At 34.5% G+C, this 22,793-nt stretch overlaps 1 protein-coding gene across 1 annotated transcript; it reads right to left on the reverse strand.

Annotated features, from left to right (window-relative positions):
- Nucleotides 1-10,277: 10,277 nt before the first annotated feature.
- Nucleotides 10,278-15,970, reverse strand: LOC113780328 (putative disease resistance protein RGA1). The gene is made up of 2 exons (XM_027326135.1): nucleotides 15,956-15,970; nucleotides 10,278-13,437 (listed from the first exon to the last, which is right to left on the reverse strand). The coding sequence occupies exon 2, from the start codon at nucleotides 13,425-13,427 to the stop codon at nucleotides 10,278-10,280; it is 3,150 nt and encodes a 1,049-aa protein (XP_027181936.1). The 5' UTR covers nucleotides 13,428-13,437; nucleotides 15,956-15,970.
- Between the last annotated feature and the right edge of the window lie 6,823 nt (nucleotides 15,971-22,793).

Raw genomic sequence — 22,793 nt, forward strand, 5'->3', positions numbered from 1 at the left:
ATGGTCTTTTATTGAGGAGAAAGTAGTGAGTTTCCTAGCGCTGCAGTAGTACAATTATTGAATGTGGTGGACCTATAGATTACAATTTTTCCAAGCAATTGCATGATAAGCCCCTGGTCCTGAATTGATTGAGAAGGTTGAAATACTGGCCAATGGAACAGTAAATTATTGTCGTTTTTGTCCTTATAATTGTCAACAAGAATTGGCTCAAATAATAAGATTTAAGTATTTTTGTAGGAAAGTTTAGTCTGTTTTCAAGTCCTATCTTCAATATTGTTTTCAAACCCTATACTTAATATCTTTTTCATGGTAAACTATTTGTAGTTACAACCATATCTCATGTGTTATGTAGAAAATAACAAACTATTTTTATCCTAATTTTTTTTTACATTTATATACATATAAAGCCTCGACGATGTCAAAATAAGGATGGCAACGGGGCGGAGTTAGGGCGGGGGGCCCCTTCCCCGCCCCGCCCCGCCCAGTTTCTCCCGATGGGCAAATAAAAATTTGTTATATAATTTTATTATAGTTAAATTTTAGCAAATAATCAAATACTAAAATATTAATACATCACCAAATTATTATTCATTATAATTTCATAATTGAAATATATAAAAAAAATCAAACAAAAGTTATTTGAATACAAAAAGGACAAATAAATAAAATTCAGCACTTATTGATGATTATTATGTGTTCCTTTGTCAAAACACCGAGAAAGTAAGAAGCTTCTTTGGGTGCCCATCGGAAAGGCGTAGGAATATTTTGAACAAATTGATGAATGGATTTTAGCCACTTTCGTCTACATGAGCATGTTATCAGATGTTCGAAATACTTTTGAAGATATAAGCTAGTTTTGGAAATTGGAGATGATTCCAATTACTCACTGGACATTTCATGTTTTGAAAATATGTAGATCATTGGGTGTATTTTTGTTTAGAAATTGATAGAATTATTTTGTATCAGGAGTAAATGCTCATGTGAATTTCGGAAATATGAATGCTACAAGAAATCTAGTTGAATTCCATGTAAACCTGGTTTATGTATATTTTGAGTACACTTGGTTGCATGGCATTTTATTGACTTGGGTTGCATTCCACGTATATCTTGTTTATGTATTTTATGGTACCAGCTCAACTCCAGAGAAAACACACTTAGTAATATTGTCTTTCAACCAATAAACACACTTATTGGTTCTTGCTAACAACCAAAGTCTCTTTCTTTTTTGAGAAAAATATTTATATGTTTGGGATGTAATATTGTCTTTCAACCAATAAACACACTTATTGGTTCTTGCTAACAACCAAAGTCTCTTTCTTTTTTGAGAAAAATATTTTATCTATGTTTATATGTTTGGGATGTAATATTGTATTTCAACCAATAAACATACTTATTGGTTCTTGCTAACAACCAAAGTCTCTTTCTTTTTTGAGAAAAATATTTTATCTATGTTTATATGTTTGGGATGTGGTTACTCTGGAGTTGAGCCAAAGTCCCCAGGCTATTACAAACGTATTGGCTATTTGAGAGTCCCAAGTTGAGCCAAAGTTCCCAGGCTATTTGGAGTTGAGCCAAAGTTCCCAGGCTATTGCAAACGTATTGGCTATTTGAGAGTCCCAAGTTCTTATTTGATATTTGACTCTCAAATACATTTATTGGAATGATTTTTCTTTAAAAAAAAAAAAAAATCAAATGATGAAAACTTTCAATATTAAATGCCAAACGTCATGCTTGTCAGTGCATTAACCATCAACAAATAAAATTTTATAAACATTAGGATGGATCAAGTGGTGAAGAAGTGAAGATTGAGATAATCGAATAATTACTGGTAAACTTGAGGCGATTTACATGCATGCAAGAGAATCGAAATCCAACAAGAAATTTGTTGTATTATTCACCTTGTGGGAATGCATATGCAATTGTTTTAGAAATTTGTCTTGTCCAAATATTCTATTTATGGGAACAAAAAAGCTAATTTTTGGACTTTGATTTACAAATAGAAAGGGCAAATATGTAAAGTTGTGTTCTCATAAAATCCTTTCTTTCCATATCTCTCCAACTCTCAAATAAGAGAAAGAGATTTCTTTTCTTTTCTTTCATTAAACTCCCAAACGAAATATGCATCTTTTCCCTTCTCTTCCTTTCTTTCCTAAGCTATCTTTTCTTTTCTTTTCTCTTCCTTCATAAACTCCCAAACTAAGCCTTACTCGAGAGAGAAAAAGGAAACCTCTGGGACTGGGGACCCAAATTAGATTCCATCCTAGAAATTTGGTTCACGAGTGGGAACATGGAAGCTAACTGTGGACTTTACCGGTAGAAAAAGTGAAGGATGATGATAACCTAACAGCATAAGGCACGTAAAAAAAGTTTAAAATATTATAGCTCTCAAACAGTTACCATTTGTAATAAACTCTAAAATTTATGATGCGACTATGACATATCTCATGAGTCATGCAGAAAATAACATACTATTTTTATCCTAATTTGTTTTTTACATTTGTACATATAAAGCCTCAACGATGTCAAAAGTTACTGATTTAATATCTTACTATGAGAAGAAGAGATAAAATTGATATTCATGTAGTATAGTATGTGGAAATTATAGTAATTTTACTCGTATATTTAGTTGTGTAATTTGTGGATATGCTTATATTATTCATATAGTGTAGGATGTGAATTGGGTATGAGGGATACTGTGATTATGGAGTGGGAGCTGGGACGTGGGAAGCAGAGGTAAAAGCGCGTCATATATTGAAGTCCGGTGCTCCGATTCATGAGTTGAAGAGAAAAGCGCGTAATGTGTTTCCGATTCATAGGAAATGTGTTTTTGTTCAATCATCCTATGATTCTCTCTTAAGAGCAGCATTTACGACTATTTAATCAGTAAGTTGAAATTTCTCGAATATGATACAGGAATTTTTTTTTAATTTTACTTACCAAAAGTTAATGAACCTTTTTCTTTTTATTTGTTTTGTGGAGAGTTTGAAATTGATCATTGGGATTCTTGATTGTCTTCTTTTTCCAGAGAAATTGGATTTCATCACAACCCGTCCAAAAATGTTTGAAGCATTATAGTTCTCAAATAATTACCAATTGCATTAAATAGTGGTTGAGTCAGGAGGACCTGAGGTCAGTAGCGGCAAAAATAGAATAGTAAAGGACAAAATTATGTAGATTATGTACTAAAATCACTGCTATATAAAGATATTATTTTCGATTAAATACTTTACAATGAAAATTTTGAAATGAAACAAGGTTAAAATTTTGATAGATTTTATTCGTAATATTTAAACATGACTTTGAATTGTAAAGTAAAAGATAAAGACATTTTAACTTATTTCAGATTTTTTAGAGGGGAAAATTGAAGGAAGAGAGCATTTTTAAAAATTGTCAGATGGGGAGGAAAAAAAGGTCACGAAGACTTGAAACGAGTTCCCATGACTTGTAATGATCATGACGAATTTGTTATGCATACACTTTCGAAAAAGAAATGAGATATACTTCTGTGAAAAGAGAAAATATTTTTTGGAGCTTATTTTATAAAAAAAATGTTATTTGTACTCCAAGTTTTGTTAATTACACTTTCAGTATCATTTTTATCATATGGCTTTCATTTATTAGACTCTATGATAAAATAAATGGTGAGAGTGCAATCAACCAAAAAATGAGTGCAAATAACACTCTGTTTCATAATTTTGTTAATAATCAATATCATGATCAAAAGAATGGAGACACTAATAAAACATATAGATAAATCATTAGGACATCAATCTATTCTCAAACTTTAAATAGATAGTACGGGGCGACTATTTTATTGAGCTGGGCCACGGAATCAAGAGCTCCAAGTGGGCCATATCGCAGATGATTATCAATTAGTACCCTATCCATGTCGAAAACGTACAAATTTTTTTTTTTAATTCAAATGTCCAACTGTGGAAGTATTCTCGGGTTCCTTAACTAAGAAATGTATATACAATCTCATCTTTAGCCTTGATTGTAGATATTTGCCACTTCAAATTGACCGCAAGTGGATGGAAACAACTATAACGAGGAAAGGTTTCTCCCTTCATATCAGTACATAGTTCATTACATCAAACTATTTCAGTTTGCATTTAGAATGAATGATTTGATAAGGATTTGAAATTTTCTCAAATCCCTTTAGTTGTTGAGATTATTTAAAAGGTATTTGAATTTGTAAATCATCAATTATTTTAGTATTTGAAATGTGCTTTTTGATAATTGGTGAAATACAAATTCAAACTGCTAGAGCAATTCTAGTGAATTTGAAATCCCTTGTTAAATTCCTCATTCCAAACGAAGATACCACAATTAATAAACAAAGCAAATTACTCGGACAGCCACTAAACTTTTTGAATGGTTAAAATTTGGTCACTCAACTATTAATAGTACATTTTTACTCAATAAATTATTAAAAGTGTAAGTTTTGGATCATTCCATTTAATTTCACTATTAACTCTACGAGACTAAATGGTCTGCATGGTTCATGAGACACATTATTAATAGTTAGATCTAGTAGAGTTAATGGCAAATCAGATGGAATGGTTAAAATTTATATATTTTTTTAGTTCAATTGATAAAAATATACTATTAATAGTTGAGTGGTCAAACCTCGATTATTCCAAAAGATCAATGGCTACCAGGTAATTTGCTTGCATCAACACTAGTTTGCATTGGACTGTTTGGTCAGCTGCTTTGCTTTAGAAAGCTGTTTCTGCATTGACTTGAGGGCGAGAAATGTCACTCAAAGTTCTCTACAGACGCCCATGTATCCCGATCACATCATGGGTATGCAAGTCTTCTAAAATCCTGGGCTGCCTTGGGAAGTCCAGGTATATGAGGCCCATCATTTACATTTTTAATTTTTTCTTTTTTGGTGAATTCAAGTCATATAGTATTCTGATAGCAGTTAGCACGTGCTATTGTGCACTTATGGTACCACTATCGTGTTTTTGTCGAGAATAATCATTACACAAAAAATTACTAGTGTAACACTTTTTGTTTAGAGTATATTTTCTCAATTATTTTTCAAAGAAAGTGGATTCATGAGAAATGTCATCAGATGAAGAGAAAAGAAAATAAAAAGATAATAGGTCTAAGAAATTCATTAATATTTGCCAAGTGGATATAGATTATATGTGTCAAATATACAAGCAAATGAATTTTCGTAAATAATTCATTATCCAAACAAATAGTAATGAAGGAGGAGCAGGATTAAGATTCAGCATTAGTGATGGTGCATGGACACAGACAGCTTTGTTTCAGTATCACACCGATACTTTCATTGCCACTGTTTGAGTTGACATTTGATGACGCACAGTATGATAAAAAAAAGAAAGAAAGATACTAGTAGAAGATACTTTCTTCTTTTTTTTTTTTTGGTGTAAGACAAGAAACTAGTAGTAAACAACTATTCTTGTGCATTTAAAATCTTTTCCTATTAATTTGCTTACCAATTGTCTGTATAAAAACTAGTATGCAACTAATTCACACAACTTTTCTAGCAAGAATTGACATGGGGGAAATATTTAATGGAACTAATTCTTGTTTCTTTGAAGATGTATAGTTTCTTTATTCTTGAGGTGTGTTGAAGCATGATTAATTAACTTCACAGTTAATCTACAACGATTTATAGAAAACTTTACATTGGATTAACATGATTGCAATAAGTTGCTAAAAATGGTTTTCAAACTTATTTAAGATTTTGCTCAACAAAACAGGCAACCTACCTTAGGATGCCTACGTCCCTATTTTGCTCAATTTTTTTTTGGTCAAGCAACATAAATAGGAACAAAGGCAAACTATCCCTCATGTGACTTGCTATCAACTTGTTCAACAAAATCCAAGATATACACACTCTGTTACCACTTACCAGTCCACCTTCTGCCTCCAAAATATCCCTTATCTTTTGTAATTAATTTTTTTTGTCTAATAGTTACCATAATATGCAAGAGGAATCAGCTGAGCATGACTCCACTTTCAAACTCTCTGGAGATTTCATCTTTTCTTTTTTTTTCTTCCCCAGTAATTCAATGCTAATGTGTGAGGTCATGTTCAGTCTGCCCAATTGAAATCCAATAGTACTACTAGAATCTACACAAATTTCTAGGCATCTAATTGGAATACAATGCGTGTTCATCATGTTGCTTATTTAAAGAAATTGTTTGTTTAGCACTTCAATGGCTTTTAGATAGAGATAATGATGCTGCCGCAGGATGTTTTGAAAGTGAAAGTTTTTATGCATGAATTTTGTTGCAATCACTTGACTAATTCTCTTTGTCTATCTCGGAGTACATCTTTTGTTGTTGAGACAGCCCCTTTGAAGTCTTATACTTAGCTTTTGGAATAAAGAAGCCTACAGATCTGTTGATTACGATCTTTTTCGTATATGGTAGCAGCTTCACTATCGGCTTGTGTGTCTTCTTTTCCCCCTGCTTGGGATGGAACTATCAGCTGTTTTTCTTTTTCACACTTGTTGTGAATTATAGGTTAAAACCAAGCTTAAGGGGCACCATAAACAAATCACTGGGCTTGCTTTCTCCCAGAACTTGAATGTATTGGTATCATCTGGAACAGATGCACATGCAAGTGCTTTTTTTTTTCCAAGCCTAGACTGAAATTATCTCCTTTACAATCTGTAAAAATGTCAAGGAGCTAACTGCTAATGATTGGTGCACCATATTGTTTGCAGCTATGTATCCGGAACATTGATGGTTTGCAGAAGAAGAAAATGAAAGCTATGCAAGCACCACCAGGTCATACATCACCCGTAATTGGAGAAACTAAAGTTCCGTTCCACAATGATCAATGTCATCTGCTGGTCAGTCATGAAAGTCAGATTGCTGTTTATGACATTCAACTTGAGTATCTGCTTTATTCTAAGGGAATTTATTAGTTGGTTTAATTAGTACATTTTTTAATCAAAATTCAAAGAGTATACTTGCTATATGTGTTAAAGAATCAGAGAGATTTAGTTCTTTGGTTTCAGTTTGGCTTGAAACTCTAGATTGTCCTCTGATATGACTTTCTTCCCACTGATGCAATCTTAATTCCCTACATTCTGTGGTGCATAGCCAATCAAATGTTGGAAGGATAAAGAGCATTATGAAAATCAAGTTTGCAAGGATTCAAGCATAATGCATCATGTGTTTGGGTTGACCATGGATGTGATTTTCTCCTTCTTTTCCTCGTCGGTTACGTTTCTACCAAGGACCAGAAGAAGGTTGAAAGAGGGAAGAGAGACAATAACTTTATCTACCATTTTGTTTTTCTAGATTAATTCAGTGAATGGCATTTAGCGGCCTTCAAATTTCCGTTCCCATGTCTGCTCGTAGAGCATCTTCTCATCTTCTTTCTCCCAAATTACTGAGAATGGTGCTTTAGATCGTTACATGGTAAATATGAAAACTCTTCCTTGCAGCAAAAAATTGGATAAATTTGTTCCCTGGTATGGTATAAGGCTCAATGGAGTGGTCTTCCAGTAATGTTATCCCTTCCTCTTCAGAGGTCTTTCGAAGTGTTTGCGCTGAGTACCTCCTTCTTGTCATGATTTTAACTGTTTATTCTATTGCAGTGGTACCCATGAGATGCACTTTCTGCCCCCATTTCAAGTGCAATATACTCTTGTGATGGCCTGTTGGTCTACACGGGATTTTTGGATGGTGCAATTGGAATCTTTGATGCTGATAGCTTGAGGCTCCGTTGTCGGGTAGCACCATCGGCTTACATGTCTTCATCAATTGTCAGGTATTGAAATGATGATACTCATCTGACTTGTCATTAAAGAAGCTGGTCATGCTTCATAGTTCTTTAAGTTTCTGCCATGGTCTGAGACAGTCAAACAGGTTCAGGATATATCATGGTAAAAAATCTCTCTTTGCTAGCACAAGTGTCTCTCTGTGTGGATCCTGACTTTGTTTTTGCTAGCGATTCACATATGTATTTGACTGGAAGACTGAAACGAGTCTATCATGTGGCATGCAGTTGTGTGCTTTTGAACACATCCTATTGCATCAAGTATACAATTTGGAATTTCCTTGGCTTGTCTTTAGAACTAATCTAAAATACAAGAGTAGATCAGTAATTGAAAAGGTTCAAAATTTCTAAAGCAATTTTCTGTAACTCTCATTTTGTCCATTTTGAGCGGCAGTGGAGAAATTTTGTAACTATATATGCTTTTGCATTGACATTCAGTTCATAAAATTGCTAATCTCATCTTGAACTTTAAGTGGTGCGTTTCTATGGATCTGACGTGAGTTTTCAAATGTGGCAGCAGCAGTAGTGCTTTTCCCATGGTGATTGCAGCATATCCGTTCGATCCAAGAGCAAATTGGTACAAGTGATGGTGCTGTTCATGTAATCGAGCCATCGGATACAGAGCCAAAATGGGGTAGTTCGAGCTCTCAGGATAACGGAACTCTGCCGACTAATCCCTCAAGTTCTGCACTGAACAGTCGGCCATTTGAAACGCCTCCTAGGTGACATTTTGCACCAGTTATTGTATTGGTAGGATGATGATACTTGTTTGCTTGCCTTTCGCCCAGATAGTTAAACTGTAAAGTTATGTTCCTTGTCCCTCCTACTGAGCCAAATGTTGAAAGGCAAAGATACATTTTTTTTAATTATTTAGTTGTTTGCTTTTGAGACCTGCATGGTTTCTTGATTTCTGACCAATGATTCATTTGTAAAATTTCAACAGTTAATCCCGCTATGTTGCAAAGTCCAATCTCTCTCTCCCTAATGCAACTCTGGTCTCCTATATTTGGATCTTTCCTTGAAGAAACTTAGGTCACTACCAGAAAGATCAAAAGAGACTGTTGGCACAGTTGCCATTTCTGCCTTGGGCTACTTTACGCCATGGTCCCAATTGTTTGCATCCATAAGAATGCAATATTTTGATTGCGGTTTATAGTTTCATTAAGAAGAGGAAGGTGCTAGTGCTGAAAATTGCAATGATTTGATGCAAAATTAACTAATTGCACTCCGAATATTTTGGTTGCATGGTAAAACGTAGAAGTTTGGGGTGCTAAAACGTCAATTTGTGATTATTGTTATCAACTATTAGATATATTGAAGACATACACTTCAAAAATAAGTCTTTGAAAAATAAAATAATAGGGGAAAAAAGTCTTTAAATTTATGCACACGAATAAACGCATCAATGTATACTTTGACAAACATAATTATAAAATGGAAAATTTTAAATTGGGAAACATTTATTGTATTTAAATTAAGAATGTGGATCCTATCCATTGGCCATCAGAGTGGCTCATGGCAATAAAATCCAGACCTTTTTTTTTTTTTTTTTTTTTTGAAGTCATTGAGACTTAAATGACGTGGGTTAGAGTCCCTTGTTATTTTTTAGTATAATTTTTACGTAGACCACTCAATGCACGAACTTCCTGGGACAGAGGCGCGAATTTCATTTCGCCATACCACAAATTTGTTAATAACTATCAATAGATAGGTTACAAAATCTGAAATTATGTTTTCTTAGACAATTATTTGTGAATAAAACTATACAAGAAAAAATCCAATAGTGAACTGCTAAAATGTTAAATTGTCATGTGCACTTGAAATTACAAGATATAAATTAGCATTCTTGATATAATTATGAACTTCATCCAACCAGAGTTTCGTTATTTGAGTTGCAAGTAAGATGTGGATGGTATAAAGTGATAGCATTATAAGAAAACTAAATTTTTTTTAATGAAATACTAATATCTTCTTCATTTAAGCCCACTTCTATGTTTCTGGTTCCAGATTAGTCATAATATGTCTGTTCTCAATCAAAAATTAGCCAGGCGACGTGATATTTTGGACTTTGAATCATAGATCCATTTCATTTTTTTTTTGGTTATTTTTTTAGGAAAAAAATGTTCATAGTTGTTTCTTTAAGTCAAAGGCACCCGTTAATACATCTAAAATTCATCTAACTTATCATGTATATACACATATTAATAATTTTTACTCTTTTGCATTTATATACATTCCCTATTTAATCTCGCTTGCACTTTCTTGTATTTATTTACTTTGCATAATTAATCTTACATTTTCAAATGTGGATGGTCTAAAGTAATAGCATTATGAGAAAAAAACCCAAATATCTTCTTCATTTAATCCAAGCTCTAGCAAATGAATAAATTCATATCAACAGGGTATGGTATAAAATAGGTACCCAAATTCATGTTGGTCTTCCCCACACTTACAGGACAGTACACAAATCCTTTATTACATAATACATGAATATATTAATTGTATTACGGAATGTCCGGGATGTGCTTAATTTTGTGCCATTCCTCTCCTCCCTCTTCACACCGTGGTTCCAGTAGGTCGCACGCCTCCATAGTCAAACTTTGGAGTGTCGTCATCATTTGAATGCTGGATGGAAGTGTTTCAAGCTTCGGACAAGAATGTAGTGTCAGGCGTCGAAGAGAAGTGAGGTGGTCTCCAAACCAGTTTGGCAATGAAGTTAGATTGGGAAAATCATCCAGCTCCAGATTTTGTAGTGCGGGGAAATGTTTGACTTCCTCTGGCAGAGCTGTCGCGTATGACCCGTAGATGCTTAGATGAGTCAGGGATTCGAGGGCTTTAGTCCCCATTGAGAGGCTCACCAAATTATAGCATCGGACCAAATGGAGTTCCTGCAAAGAAGCAAGGCCTCGCAATCCTTCTTCTGGCAGAGACTCCAGCTCGAGACAGTGCTCGATGGTCAATTCCTTCAAAGCCGTGAGGCTAACCAAGCTTCTGGGTAAGGCTCGCAGATGTCTCCCCCTCCGAATTTTCAGGGATTCAAGAAGACTAAGATTTTGTAGCATCTCTTCTGGAAAACAACTCAATCCTTCAATCCACTCAATTTCAAGGGAGTTAAGACTAGTGAGATTGGAGATTGAAGCCCATGCCATGTTCGGGCAGTACTCGACGCATAACTCCTTCAGGGAAGGCATACATGGCAATGGCAATGTCAACGTTGGGCAATAGTGAAAAAGCAAGGATTGAAGTTGAGAGAATACTCCTGGAGTACCTTGGACTTCTCTTCCTAACATTCCTTGTAGGTTGGGCATGTTCTCTAACGTCAGTTGTTTCAACGATGGGGACATTGCAGCAGCAGCGGCAGTGCTCTCCGTGGCCCCAACTATGTACTCCGCTGCACTTTTGTACACATCAACTTCTATTACAGTAGAAATCCAAGATGGAAATGATGAACCTTTGAAGCCTAGGACACGCAGCAGTTGAAGGTTGGGCCGGGGTTTGAGGGCTTCGAGCACTTCCTCATCATTGTACCGTTGACGCGTTCTTTCGGAATCCCAATGCAAATTCAACTCGCGGAGACTCTGTTTTTGAATTAAGAAAGCTTCCTCTGCATCCTTTTTGTCTTCAACCCTCTCAAGGTGCCTAATTGATAGATCTCCTCTAAGCATATTTAAGTCTCGCAACTCACTTAGTTGGAAGCCTTTTTTGCCACCCAAGACGACCTTACTCAACGTCCGCAGGCAAGTCAGCTTCCCAATTCCACTTGGCATGTGAGTCAAACTCCAACACCCATCTAGACAAAGATGTCGAAGATTTCTGAGGAATCTCATGCCCTTGGGTAGACTCTGAAGTTTGTGACAATCAATTAGGCCTAAAATTTGCAAATTGCACAAGTCACAAATTGAATTGGGTAGTTCGACAATGTCGAATCCTGAAAGATCCAGATGCCTTAAATGTTTCAGTTTGCTTATTGCAGGTGGCACCTTCGTAAACCGCTCTCTCAACCACAGTGACCTTACAATGAGCGCCCTCAAGGAACCACATTTTGACAAGAAAGAAGAGAACTGGTCAGTGCCTGTGATTGTAATAGGAAAAGCCACTGTTAGCTGATGATATGGCATATCCAATATCATGGTTCTATTTGACTCTGTTCCACCGTGTTTAGCCTCCATTACTGATCGAGCCAGATCATGGACAAGGTCATGCATTCCAAAAGTAAGGACACTGCCAAACGAATCTTTCCTCACGGCTTGGAACAGTGATCTATAATGTAGTTCAGTTAGCACAGCTTCACCAACATCTTCCACTTCCATCGTTTCTTTAGAAGAAATCAATCCATTTGCCATCCACAAATGTATTACCTCTTCTCTTTTAATTTCAGAGCCCTTGGGAAATACAGCACAATATGCAAAGCAACGTCTCAACTCTACCGGAAGATTAAGGTAGCTCAATCCCAATGCGGGCAAGATACCTGTTTCATCTTCAGGTAAGTTCCAAAGCTCACTGCATTTCACAGAGTTCCATTCCGCTTCCGACTTAAATTGTAGAAAGCCTCCGAGAGCCTTTGCAGCCAGCGGAACACCACCACACTTTTTCACAATCTCTCTTCCAATAGCTTCAAGTCTTTCTTCCTTCTCCTGACAATCAAATGCCCATTGCCTGAACAGTGACCAACACTGATCGTCTGACAAACTCGATAGACAATGTGTCTTTAATGTGCCCATTATTTCCGCAACTTTTTTCTTGCGAGTTGTCACGACAATTGAACTACCACTTGATCCACATGCTAGAACAGATTTCAAATCCCCCCATTCCTGTCGATTCTCATTCCAGACATCATCCAGTACAATCAAGTATCTTTTCCCTCTCAACAACTCTTGAAGTTTTCTTTGCAGAGGATCCAATTCTAATTCTTCAACAGGAGTCCCTCGTATTGAATTAATTAAGGCTTTTATAATCCTCTTCACATTGAAATCCTCTGAGACCCAAACCCAGAGTTTTGGCTCAAAATGCTTGGCTATGCGCTCATCATTAAACACCAATTGGGCAAGTGTTGTCTTTCCAAGGCCTCCAACACCCACTATAGGGAGCACTGATACATTTTGATTATCTCTGACTTGATTCACCAATATTTTCACAATCTCGTCTTTCTCCTCGTCCCTTCCAAGGACTAGATCAGGTTCCTTTAGCAAGGAACCAGTCTCACGTGTTCCAGTAGAATCAACCTGAAAGTGGTTGCCCCCACGCTTCTGATCAATCAAACCAAGCTTTATCCGCTCATCAGCTATTGCATTAAATTTTTCAAGGATCTCCTTCATCCTTGTCCCAATCCTGTGACGAAACACTAAGTTTCCTGCTACAAGGTAACACATCAAACTAAAACAACCAGAATTTTTGTACTTGACTCTTGAGGCTTCAGCTGCGTAATCATCCAATACATCATCGATTTCATAGGCAACACCGTTGAGCTCCTGAAACCAGAGTTGTATTGCCTTGTCTGTGAATTGCTTCTGCTCAGCATCTTCAAGGACTGCCTTGATGGCGGAGAGCAAGCGTGCAAGCTTTTCCATGTCAGTTGCAACACCACAAAGCAATCCACGCTCCTTCTGGATCATGGAATTCAAAGTATCGACGAGAATTCCCACAAATGCTTCCATCACGTGTGACCTGAAAATCACAGTTCAAGAAAGTTAAATCAATGTTAATCAAGTTATTAGAGATTTATAACTTGATGGACCCAATAGAAAATGAAAAATTGCAACATAGTTATAAGCAAAAGCTGTTTTTCTGTTACTAGGAAATGAAGAAAACATATCTTCTACATTAACATGAAAACATTGTTTGTATTCATTTTAGGCAGCCAGTCAATGACCACCAAGAATACTTATCGATTAATCAAAGAAATGTTTTCAGAATAATTGGTGGACATGCATGGTTACAAACTCGAGAAACATGTTTTACATACATGAGGTGGAAGATCATGCATGGAGCTTAGTCTTTGAATCATGTGCCATGGAAGATAATTTTAAAAAACCGATTTAAATGAAGTATTGTCCCTATTCCAAAACCAACTTATCAAGAATGTTATGAAAAAAAATGGAACAATCCTGGCGAATGAATTTTAGGAAGAGTTCAAAGTATACGATATAGAGTCCCAAGGAAAATCGAATCTTTGGATGTTTCAACATTAAAGCCTAAAGTGAGATAGGAGCACATACAAAGGCGATGACCTTTATTCATTTACAGGGTTTTATAAGCTCGAGGTTTTCACAAGGAAAAATGGACATTACTATTTGTAGGAAATGCTTTCAAACACCATTTTTATCTCGAGTAAAATTTTTGGGTAAATGACTCCCAATTGTCGCTCAACTTTTACCAATGATTTTATTTGGCCTTTCAACTTGTATAAGTGTTTATTGAGTTCTTCAACTTATAAATTAAGTTATGAATAGTCCATCCAAGCTAAATCTCATTATGGTAATGTTTACTGTTCCACTGAGGTTCAATTTAATGTCTATTTTCCTAGTCTAATTTTAAATATAAAACATATCTGTCCTTTTTAATAGTTTCAGTTAAGTATCTAATAGTTGACTTATTTGAATAACTTAATATGTGTTGAAAATTCTGAATTTGGTTTTAATTCGTCCCAAAAACTGAATCTAATCAAGACAATTTTCATTCTGTTAGACTAAGATTCATTTTAATGTAAGTTTGGCTCCTCCCAAGTTAACTTATAAAGTAGTCAAATTTGCCATTTTAATGATTTCCATAAATATTGAGTTGTTGACTAGTTTGGTTACTAGCAATGAGGGGAGGGTTCTTAGAATCTTCATCACTACTAGATTCAGAATTCAAATTTTGTACCTAGCAGTTGGGGGTGGAAAGGGTGTGGAGAAGGATGGGAGAGTTAAAAAAAAACTAGTTTATCTAAAAAAACTGATAACAATCTCCTTTAACAAATTTTGTTTGAGCATATTAATTCCAATCTACTGTTATGCACATTATCATTCTAATTTGGGGCTAAATGATATATTTAGATTCAATAGACATGTTTAGCCAAAATAGGGTACTTAAAAAAGAAGCACACAAAAAAGAAGAAGGAAAAAAAATGAAAACAAGATATTGGGATTTTTATTTACATGTATCTTTTTTGTAATCATTTCATTGTTAAACGTTATGTTCTTTTCTACAATAACAACTATACAGGAGAAAGTAACAGTAGTAGGTAAGGTATCACTGATTTTATTGATTTTTATTCACTACCTTTATTGATTTGTGTAGTATATTGGTATAAATATTATCATTCTATTGTGGGGCAATCGATTTATTTGGATTCCAACGACAGGTGTAGCCAAAAAGGATACCTTAAAAAGAATCGAACAAAATAAGAAGAAGACGAAGAAGTAATTTATAAGCAGGTAATGCTAAGCTTGTGATGTGCTAAAGAGTAATTTTTTTACCTTATGTAAATTTTTACAAGAATAGTGTTATTTTTTGTTACTCAACTTGGTCAGCCATAAAATACTCTACCAAAACTATTCAATATGGTTATACTTTATTTTCAAACTTTGAGAAGGAAAATATACCTGTAATCAAATGAACGTTATCACGCTTATATTTGGCCTGAAGGGAATCATATGAACAATTTGGAACCAAATTTATAAGTCAAGGGACCTGATAGACAATTCTAAAAGCTAAGAGATCAAATAAAAAAATCACTGGTAAAAGTTGAGGAACTATTGAAACCATTCCCTAGTTTTTGAGAGACGTCTCCAAAAATTACCGTACAAACCATATTTTTGGTGACAAAGGCAACAGTCATGTAGCAAACAACTTAAATGGATTTTCTCTTCTCGGAAATTTCAAAATCAGTGCAAACCTAAATTAAGAATCTGGAACTTTCTTTTTGCACTCAACAACTTTGAAAAAAAAAATAATTTGTATATGGACGGGTTACTCGAAATACATGTCTTATGCCTAACTACAGGCTACTAAACCATCAGATAAAGCCAGAGATGAATTTGATACCCGTCAAGATCAAAGCGCAAAGTGCAAAATATATACATAATAAAACAAGAAAAGCCGGAATTAGCTTAAGAAATGTTCCAAAAAAAAAAACCAGTAGAAGCTCTACTGCAACCGAACAATTATTTGATCAACTAGTTAAAAGCGCTTCAGCACTTACTTGAGAGGGAATGAATACTCCGGCGAGGCGCAACAGATGCGACAAATATGCAGAAATTCCTTGTATATTGTAAAGCTACGTTCCGAAAACTTTGAATTTAAGCAGAAGAAAATATTTAGATGAATTGAACCAAAGAAAGAAGCTAATTTATATTGGCGAAACCTTTTGCAATGCTGGTGGTCCAGTATACAGGAGAAAGTACTAGTAATAGGTAAGGAATCACTACTTATATTGATAAGAAAGCAAAGCTAAGTTCTTGCAATTACTTTCCAGGTTGTGTAGTGTACAAGTATTGAACATTACGTAAAATCAAGCTAACACTTAGAAGTCTGACAAGTTTTTTTTTTTTTTTTGAATGAAGAAGTCTCACAAGTTACAAGCAAAGGATTTGTGACATGAAGGAAGAAGTCTCACAAGTTACAAGTAAAGGTTGTGTGACATTCTCCTACAATCTTAACTTGGAATGATTAGGTCCAAATTTTGGCTCACGTGACACTGGATTCTTTTCTTTCTTTTTAGCCTAAACATTAGTAAAAATTGACTCAGTTGATAACGATAAGACATTTTGTACAAAAAAAAATGTTCGAAGCCCTTCCAACAATTATTCCATGGTAAGTAATTCTTTTGAATCTCGTGAAATATCTAACCACTCTAAATTCAGAATGATATAACTTCATCTTCTTCATAGCTTTCCACCATTATTACAGGAAACATGTTTTGCTTAAGAGATTCTACTATTCTTTCTTACAAAACAAAATAAATTCTTCTTCAGAGAATTTTTCCCTTTTCAGAGAAGTTGGATTCACGAGGGAGGTATAAGACATTAATTAGTTGTATTTTGTCCTCCTAAATTTATTTAATCATCATGTCTTGATTTCATGTTTCTAGTCTTTCGGTCACATTTAGCAGTTAGGTCCCTTACTTTTCAGATATAATTAAAAGGATATAATGCATGTGTACATTCGCCCGCAAAGCCGTTAACCGGCTAATCATGCGCATGCACAACTGATAAATATGCATTAGAATTGTGAGTTGAGATTAATACTTCATCAAAATTTCTTTGATTAAGTGTCTTTACAAGTAAAGAATACCTTCATAGTGCAGATAAGTTTGAAATAAATTTGTTCCTATTTAAAAGAAAGAAAAACGGTGGTAATGTCACTATCCGGATGGCCCAAGTAACTTTGGGACCAAAATTCACTATCCAAAATAGTTAATCCAAGTAATGAAGTAACCGTTGGATCCAAGCTTAAAGATCATTCATTTTCCCTTCCTTCCACAGACGTGGGATGACTGCATTCTAGATTCTCCCCATAGCAGAGATATAAGTGAGATTTGTTCTGATATCAATTCTCATGACTCGAATCCAAAGACCGACCCAAGTAATTTTTGTACCGAATTTATTAGGTGTGGTGGCTACATGGAGAAAGATTGAAAGGAACGAGGGAATTGGGAACTATGCATGTCACGGGACTTTACTCAACAAATTTTGCTTTTACATAGCCTGATGTACATGGCTTACAGATGTTTTTAGTTTTATAGTCATACTTTTGCATTTTGTACAGAGCACATTGTTTTTGCTTGAGAAAACTTCCACTCCAATTATTAGATGTTTATATCTCACTTAAAGAAATTGTAACATTTTTGTGATGAAAAATTTAATTAAAAATACTACAAATGTGATTAAAAAATGTGCTAATGTAGTGCCATAAATGAAGATTTGTCTAGTTGTTCAAATAGACATGTAAACTTTTAATATGGTTAAGTTCATCCTACATTTGTACCCTTAAAGCTTCTGAAAAATTGTTTTCTTCCTAAATCCTCCCTCCCTCCCAACAAGAAAAGTTTAGGGCAAATTACACTTTATCCTCTATGATTTGGATTAAAGTATCAAAATAACAGAAATGATCATCCGAAATAGAACCTATAAAAATATCGAAATTATCCTTGTTAAAAACTAAAATGACTAAAGTGACCAAAATATATAAACATAATATGCATGACACTTTGGGTAGGCTCCGAAGATATTCACAATCATTTAGGTTTAAAATTTGCAAATTCCACAAGCCACAAATTGATGTGGATAGTTCATCAATGTCGGATCCTGAAAGATTTAAATGTCTTAAACGTTTCAGGTTGCTTATTGCAGGTGCCAACTTTGTAAACCTTTTCTCCCACCATGCTGTCCTTACAATGAGCACTCTCAGGGAACCACATTTCGACAAGAAAGAAGAGTACTGGTCAGTGCCTCTAATTCTAATGTAGCATCTTGACATAATCTTCTGATATTATGGTCTGCTGGGGTATATCTTTTCCCAAATTTTTTACTTTTGGTCTGCTGGGGTTTGCCGAATTGCTTAATTCCTTTGTACCCTATCGTTCATCATGATGCAAGAGATTATGGATGGCTACATTTTTGAATCTAAGTGATGCATTAGCGCCTAAAGTGTAAAAAATTTATGAATTCAAGTAGTAATAGATCCGGATTTTAGAAGTTTAATTCATGATGCATTAGTTGATGGGACGTACTTTGTCTTTTTCTATAAATGTTCCAGATGCATATTGCTCAATACTATTTTGATTGCTTCACCCTTCTTATTGGTTTCAAGAACAACAGGAAGCAAAAATTCCAGCCTTGGAAGCTATTCGGCAACATATAAAAGTATACTAGCAGAAGAAATAAACACACGGAAGCCATTTATATTTCAATCAAAAATAGTGAATGAAAAAAAAAAGAAATTCAGCACTCGCTTTGGAGAGAATGAATGCTCTGGCAACATTTGATCCGTTGAATCTGCAGAAAAATAAACCTACTTTAAGTTTGAGGGGAAAAAAAACAAAATTCAGCACTGAGCCAAAAGAGGAAAAAGAAAGAAAGAAAGAAACCACAGAGAGTAGCTGATATGTTGAATTTGGGAAAATTCCTAGTATATCGTGAAGCTACATAATTACTCAAAGTAAAGTTTAAGAAAAAAATATTCGGAGAAAGATGATAATTTGGACCAATGGCTTTTTGGCAACGGAGATGGTCTATCGATAAGAAAGTAGAGTGAAATTGCCAATGAGCTTCCTACCCGTGTGGGGGTACAATTATTGAATGTGGCGGACCTATAGAATAGAATTTTTACAAGCAAAAAATGGCAAAAAAAAGTAGAGTGAAATTACTGCATGACTTTCCAGGTGTCTAGGAATAAACTTTTGAACATGGGATGCACATTGCACTGCACTGTTTCGAGTGTTTTACCCTTCTTATTAGTTTCAAGAAAAACACATGGAAGCCACCTTTTTACATAATAATATTTAGCTTGTATTATAAATATATTTTTCATATTTTTAATAATTTTTTATCTTATATACATAACATCATAAAAGATGCTATAGTAATTATTCTAAATAACACTCTATCTAAACAAACCCATTTATATTTTAACCAAAAAAAATGCTTATGACAAAAAAAAAAGAGAAAGAAATTCAGCACTCACGTTGGAGAGCGTGAATACTCTGGCAACAGTTGATCTGTTGAATCTGTAGAAATTTCCTTTGTATAGTGCGGCTAGTTGATAAAAGGGAAAAAAAAAAAACTTGAAGTTCAAGGAAAGGGAACAAATCTCAGCATGCACTTGCTTGAGAGAAAATGAAGCTTCTGGCAATAGCTGATCGGATGAATATGAGAAAATTACCAGTATATCGTGAACCTAACCAGTAAAATCCAAGTTTGATAAAAGAGAACACAGGGGAGGAAGATGATAATTTGATTCAAAATTGAAACAATTCAGTATGTGCAAGACTTTCAGCAAGGAAGACGGAGTATTATAGAGGAGAAAGTAGGAGCAGTACTGTTATTGATAAGAAATTGGAGTGAAATTGAACGTGACTTTCCTGGTTGGTTAGTAGTACAATTATTCACCGTGGAACTTGCAAGTTAACTTTCAACGTACCAATTGAAAAAATGAAGGTTGATGATTACCATGCTTCTTTTGTTTTTGCTTATGCAGTAAGCCTTTTCACAAGATTATTTTAAGTTGAAAATAAAGATACTAAAATAAAATTAGGAGAAACCCACAAGATGAAATGAAGTTAAAGATGGAGATGTTAAAATAACTTCTAGGACATGTTAAATTAACTCATACTCAAAAATCTTACAAACAATATAGAATTTGGGGCATTTTCTTGCGATCTTATAATAGTTGAGAAGATTGAAAAATTGGCGCTAGATTACGATTCAGGAACATTTTTTATTTTTTCCTTTCCCAAAAGTAAATGACTTTTTCTTTATTATTTGTTTTGTGGAGAATTTGAAATTGATCAGATTTTGACTACTTAAGCATTTTTTATTATAGTAATTTCTGCTGGGTGACAGGTGCCGAACCTGTGCAATAATAAATACCTGCTTAAATAAAATATAATTTCTATAGATAGTGATAAGCAGAGTCGAATCCACAGGGACTAGGGATAATCTATTTCTTTTAGAGTCCGAAGTATGGGGGGTTTTTGAAAATGAGAGTAACTAAATTACTTGAAATAAATTAAAATAAAATAAAATAACTACAACTCAAATAACTAATTATCACAATAAAAATAATAATGGACGAACTCTAGCCAAGAGACAACTTCGGAGATGGTTCACTTAATTCGATCACAGATGCAGTACTGTTATTGATAAGAAAGTGGAGTGAAATTGAACGTGACTTTCCTGGTTGGTTAGTAGTACAATTATTCACCGTGGAACTTGCAAGTTAACTTTCAATGTACCAATTGAAAAAATGAAGGTTGATGATTACCATGCTTCTTTTGTTTTTGCTTATCCAGTAAGCCTTTTCACAAGATTATTTTAAGTTGAAAATAAAGATACTAAAATAAAATTAGGAGAAACCCACAAGATGAAATGAAGTTAAAGATGGAGATGTTAAAATAACTTCTAGGACATGTTAAAATAACTTCTAGGACATGTTAAATTAACTCATACTCAAAAATCTTACGAATAATATAGAATTTGGGGCATTTTCTTGCGATCTTATAATAGTTGAGAATATTGAAAAATTGGCGCTAGATTACGATTCAGGAACATTTTTAATTTTTTCCTTTCCCAAAAGTAAATGACTTTTTTCTTTATTATTTGTTTTGTGGAGAATTTGAAATGGATCAGATTTTGACTACTTTAGCATTTTTTATTATAGTAATTTCTGCTGGGCCTTTATCAAATGCCCTGAAAATGCTATGAGGTGCTCAGAAATGGTCGAAGTAGTTGAATAGGAGGATCCCGAAGGCACCCCTCTCTTTCAAGAGGGTTCGCAGCATGTCAAACCCTAGCTATTCGTAGAAGTGGTATAGTATTAACATGCAAGGCTTTCTGGGCAATAGAGATGGCCTATTATTGAAGAGAAAGTAGTAGGTGTGTATTGATACGAAAGTAGATTTGTGAAAGTGCTTGTATAGGGTTGCAGACGAATCGAACAGCTCGCGAGTTCGACTGGAGCTAAGTCAACATCGAGTTCGAACTAACCAAGTCGAATTCGAACTCGAAAATACTAAATTTATTAGCTTGCGAGCCGGCTCGAGTTTGATTATATATTTATTTTTTTTATTTTAATAATAAAATTACATATATATCCCTAATATTTTATTATTTGTTAAGACAAATTATTATTTTATTTATTTTTTAAAAATAAAATAATTAATTTTTTCATTTTTTAAGCTCGAACTATACATTTTGAACTCGTCGAATTCAAGTTTCATAAATCTAGGTTAAGACTCGACTCGATTATACCAAAACTCGACTTGATTCGTCTCGATTCATTTACACCCCTATGCTCGTCAGTTTCCTAGCCGTGCAGTAGCACAATTATTGAATGTGGTGGACCTATATATCAGAATTTTGGAGGCTGATTAGTTTCCAAAGCACTGTTATTACACAAAATACAACCTTGAGTTGTGGAAGGAGTATTCTTTCAAGAGGCATTGTGAAGGTCTATACAGGTTAATTGATAGCAATGTTAGGCAGTGGGGAGAATATCATATAAAATTGTGTCGAAAAGAGCAAATTATGTTAGTTTTGTGGGTTGTTATCCGATAAATTCACGATAGTTTGGATTTTAAAAGATTACCAGATTTCTTATGTTCTATTTTTGGCTGATTCTTTTTCAGAATGGAGTGAAACAAATGACAGTACGCACTTGTCAAAGATATTCACATCATATTATGCAAATTCTTTCTTTTGGATAATTTGGTAGATTTTGGTGTTTTTGATTTTGGAGGGGAAAGTGCACTATGGAATGTCTCTGAAGCTCATATCAATTGCCTTCATGTGGGGATTGCTTTCTAAGTAGTGTATAGTAACATATGCTAGTATATGTGCATAACTTACGTTTAGTATCTTATCCATTGGTATTAGCCTTAAGTTTCTTTTATTCATCTGCAAGGCTATGAGAAAGAAATGGCAGAGGTAGAAAATAGTGGTATTAGTGAATAGAAGAGTGAAAGTGAAGATATGCTGCAAGGGATTTCTTTTATTCCTTGTGTGATTGTCTTGAGTTCTTGTTCGTTCTACACAGTTGGAAGATGTGCAACGAGCGATTGCTATGCTCGAAGGTGATTTCTCAGACTTTACATTCTTATTTTTAACCTGTCAATGTCCAAGTGCTCTAAAATCTTTTTTTTTTCGTTTGTTTAACATCAAAATCTGGTTCTTTGCATAATTTGTGTCCCTTTTTTTCCCCCTAAACACTAAATCTTATCGAATATTTTCAGCATCTTGCAAATAGTTGTCGTTCCTTGTGTTGCTCTGTTACTTATATGCATGTTCAGTCACATTCAACTTACAAAATGAAGCAGACAGAAC

Source organism: Coffea eugenioides, chromosome 8 (genome assembly GCF_003713205.1).
Source record: "Coffea eugenioides isolate CCC68of chromosome 8, Ceug_1.0, whole genome shotgun sequence".
Taxonomy (NCBI): domain Eukaryota; kingdom Viridiplantae; phylum Streptophyta; class Magnoliopsida; order Gentianales; family Rubiaceae; genus Coffea; species Coffea eugenioides.

Bases quoted from the DNA above. Each gene is read 5' to 3' on its own strand.
- LOC113780328 (XM_027326135.1), bottom strand. From the start codon at position 13,427: ATGGAAGCATTTGTGGGAATTCTCGTCGATACTTTGAATTCCATGATC.